The sequence below is a fragment of the Sapajus apella genome, unplaced genomic scaffold, assembly GCF_009761245.1.
Source record: "Sapajus apella isolate SASKATOON/1434 unplaced genomic scaffold, GSC_monkey_1.0 scaffold92, whole genome shotgun sequence".
Taxonomy (NCBI): domain Eukaryota; kingdom Metazoa; phylum Chordata; class Mammalia; order Primates; family Cebidae; genus Sapajus; species Sapajus apella.
This window is the reverse complement of record NW_022437032.1, coordinates 4,096,976-4,101,216: the sequence shown is the minus strand read 5'-3', so window position 1 is coordinate 4,101,216 and position 4,241 is coordinate 4,096,976. Positions and strand designations below refer to the sequence as shown.

General features: G+C 45.6%; 1 protein-coding gene across 1 annotated transcript in view; it reads right to left on the bottom strand.

Annotated features, from left to right (window-relative positions):
- Positions 1–3,107: 3,107 nt before the first annotated feature.
- Positions 3,108–4,241, bottom strand: part of SALL4 (spalt like transcription factor 4) — a 15,686-nt gene continuing 14,552 nt past the window's right edge. The window contains exon 4 of the mRNA XM_032255976.1: positions 3,108–3,758. Coding sequence (XP_032111867.1) covers positions 3,351–3,758 — 408 coding nt within the window. The 3' untranslated portion in view covers positions 3,108–3,350. The remainder of the gene's footprint in view (positions 3,759–4,241) is intronic.

The following is a 4,241-nucleotide window of genomic DNA, read 5'->3' as shown; positions in this document are numbered from 1 at the left end:
GCAAGAAGCTGTCTCAGAAAACAAAAATGCTGTGGGTTTAGTATCAAGAGGGAGAACGGGTAAGCACTGTCAATAACTGGGGCCAGGGCATGGTAGATTAAATTAGAACTTCATTTCAAGCTGTGCACAGCATGGTGGCTCTCACCTATATTCCCAGCACTTTGGGAGGCTGAGGCAGGAGGATCACTTGAGCCTGGGAGGTCAAGACAGCAGTGAGCTGAGATCACACCACTGCACTCCAGCCTGAGTGACAGAGTGAGACCCTGCCTTTAAAAAAAAAAAAAAAAAAAAAGCCCAGGTACAGTGGCTCACACTGGTAATGTCAATATTTTGGGCGGCCAAGGCGGGCAGATTTCCTAAGGTCGGGAGTTTGAGACCAGCCTGACCAACACGGAGAAACCCCATCTCTACTAAAAATACAAAATTAGCTAAGCTGCACGTGGTGGCACATGCTTGTAATCCCAGCTACTCAAGAGTATGAGGCAGGAAAATCACCCGAACCTGGGAGGTGGAGGAGGTTGTGATGAGCAGAGATCGTGCCACTGCACTCCAGCCGGGGCAACAAGAGTGAAACTCTGTCTCAAAAAAAAAAAAGAAAGAAAAAAGAAAAGAACGCTGGGTGCAGTGGTTCACGCCTGTAATCCCAACACTTTGGGAGGCCCTGAGGCAGGCGGATCACGAGGTCAGGAGTCAGAGATCAGCCGGATGACCATGGTGAAACTCTGTCTCTACAAAAAAAAATTAGCCAGGCATGGTGGCACACACCTGTAATCCTAGCTACTCAGGAAGCTGAGGCAGAATTGCTTGAACCTGGGAGGCCAAGGTCTCGGTGAGCTGAGATTGTGCCACTGCATTCTAGCCTGGGTAACAGAGTGAGACTCTGTCTCAAAAACACAAAAGAAAAAAAGAAAAGTGGCCAGGTGCGGTGGCTCACACCTGCAATCCCAGCACTTTGGGAGGCTGAGAAAGATGGATCACAAGGTCAGGAGTTTGAGACCGGCCTGACCAACATGGTGAAACAGTTTCTACCAAAAATACAAAAATTAGCCGAGCATGGTGATGCACACCTGTAATCCCAGCTACTCAGGAGGCTGAGGCAGGAGAATTACTTGAACCCAGGAGGCGGAAGTTGGAGTGAGCTGAGGTGGCGACACTGCACTCCAGTCTGAGTGACAGAGACTCCGTCTCAAAGAAAAAAAAAACCAAAAACCAAAAACCAAAACAACACTAAGGCAAGCATGGACATGACCAAATGCGCATCTCTTTGACTGTAGGAACAAGAGCGTCACTAGGCAGTTGAAAATGATTAAGTAGATTCTCAGGTATAGAGCAGAAAGTACCAGAAAAACTTACATATACACTTGGTGGGAAAAAAAAAACATTCAAAATTTATTTTCCAACAGACAGACAGCATCAGCAGGTACAACTACAGGGGTTTCTCCGTAGATCATACATTCACAAGGCATTAGCTCAAAAGTCAAGATAGCCACTGGTGTGTTTTCTGTAACAATATCCACTTCACAGTGTAAACAGGTACTAGTATTGTGTTCACTTACAATTCCAGAAGGAAAGGCACAACTTGGCAAAAAAAAAAAAAAAAGTGTGTGGGGGGGATCCTAAAGTCAGGTGCAACGATGAGGAGACAACACTTTGGCCAAGAGTCTTGGATCCACATTTCCGTCAGGACCTTCCACATAGAGGGGAAAGACTTTTTCTCCCAGAAGTTAGAGTTTTCTTCTTTCTTTCTCCTTTCTTTTTAAACAAAAGCAATGTTTCATTTGCTCAATAGCACATATACAAAGGGAGACTACCAAAAAAAAAGGCATCATGAAATCATCTTGAACGTTCAGCTCTTCCCACCAATACATCAACTCTTCGGTTTTAGACAGGGCCTGGGAATACCTCCGTGGTCTTAAAATAGGAAAATATACACTATGGCTACAAAACATAAAAAATAAATGAGGTAGATAAATTAAAGCTTTCACACCCAGGACTTGCCTGTGCTAACTTCGTAGCCTTCATGAAATATTCAGCAAGAAAACAAACAAACAAAAAAATCTTCATAATTACCTGGCAGAAGTCACACCAAGGAAATTCACCAACCAAAAAATCAGCATGTGAACCTGTGATAGGAAACACGCCCTTCCACGAGTTTCTTCTCGAGAATGAAAACCCAGTTCTTCAATAAAGTAGGCACTGGCAAAGTAAGTTAAGTCACCTGAGATTCCCCGCTCAGGCGCCCACCTCTTCTGGGGTTCAGGAAGAGGAAGGCATCTAAGAGGTGTGGGGAAAACATTGGCACTCTCGGGGCTCCGACTGAACTCTATTTAAATAAGCAGCAACACATACATTGACTCCCTAAGGACTAACATAAGTCCATTTGAGGGGATCCTACTCAAGGTTCTAAGGTTGAAGCAATTTTATAATTCTACAACCTTAGTTTTTTGTTGTTCCTTTTTTAAGTACATTCAAAAAAAAAAAAAAAAAAAAACCACAAAAATCCAAGAGATAAGATGGGGATAGGATTGGGGCATAGAAAACAGGTCCCTAAAGAGATGACAGACCTTGTCCTTTTACCCGCATGTACAGTCCCATGGAAGTACAGAGTTACAGAGAGGAAGAATACAGACCCCTCTCCCCTAATTAGGCTATGTAGTTGTCTTTTCCACTGTTGGAAGTTCCAACAGTTCTACCTTGAAATAGGTTAAGTCTTTGGAAAAAGTCATTCTAGGTTGTACAGAGGTTCTACATATAAGCCTGTTATAAGTAACAAAGCTACTTTGCAAGACCCGCTTCTTTCCAACATTAAAAAAAAAAAGTGCCGGGCACAGTGGTGCATGGTTGTAATCCCAGCACTTTGGGAAGCCAAGGCAGGTGGATCACGAGGTCAGGAGTTCAAGACCAGCCTGGCCAACTTAATGAAACCCCCATCTCTACTCAAAACACAAAAATTAGCAGGGCACAGTACCATGTGCCTATATTAATCCCAGTTTTTCAAAAGCTGAGGAAGGAGAATGTCTTGAACCGGAGAGGCGGAGGTTGTGGAGAGCTGAGATCACGCCACTACATTCCAGCCTGGGTGATGGAGCGAAACTCCGCCTCAAAAAACAAAAAACCAAAAAGTCTATTTGTTTTGGTAAGAATTTTTTTTTTTTTTTTCAATTTTTTGCAAAGCAGCATAGCAACAATCGTGATTGTAGGACTTGCCTGAGGTTGTGGTCACAACCATGGTAAACATCATTTGCATATCAGTAAGAAAAAGAAAACAGGAGATTAGGTCTCACGAAACAAAGCAGATTCTAGAGATTTCACTGTCTGCCCTTCTCCTTCCACGCACGTTCTCCTTTAGCTTAGCTGACCGCAATCTTGTTTTCTTCTAGGAAGTGAGGAAACTGGTGTTTGGGAACGCCGTCAGTAGCACCTGGTTTTTCCACGTCTGCACTGATACCTGATTGGGAGCCATCCATCTTGGAGACAGTGGCGGAGCTGGCCCCCAAGGACACCGGGAGGGTAGGAACGCCCCCGCTCTGGATCACAGAGATCTCATTGGTCTTCACGGCCAGACCGCCGTTGAGCATGCTGGTGTACTGGTTCCACACAACAGGGTCCACGTTCACGGAAGGGGCCAGGATTTCCTTGGGAAACATTTCCGAGACTCTTTTTCCGTCCGTACCTAACAGAGCCATGGTGTTCTCGATGGCCAGCTTCCTTCCACGGCGGGCCGAGTTATTGTTTGCTCCGTGTGTCATGTAGTGAACCTACGGGAACAGGAGAGAAAGGTGTTTATCAAAACAGAGATTTGCTAGCTCACTGGCAATCCAAAAATCAGTGTGCATATGGATTTCATTCTACCCAGGGTTTTAACATATAGATGATCCTATGGCCAGGCACGGTGGCTCACGCCTATAATCCCAGCACTTTGGGAGGCCGGTTTGGTGGTTCACGAGGTCAGAAGTTCGAGACCAGCCTGACCAACATGATGAAACCCTGTCTCTCAAAAAAACAAAAAAAATGCCGGGCGCGGTGGCTCAAGCCTGTAATCCCAGCACTTTGGGAGGCCGAGGCGGGTGGATCACGAGGTCAAGAGATAGAGACCATCCTGGTCAACATGGTGAAACCCCGTCTCTACTAAAAATACAAAACATTAGCTGGGCGTGGTGGCACGTGCCTGTAAGCCCAGCTACTCAGGAGACTGAGGCAGGAGAATTGCCTGAACCCAGGAGGCGGAGGTTGCGGTGAGC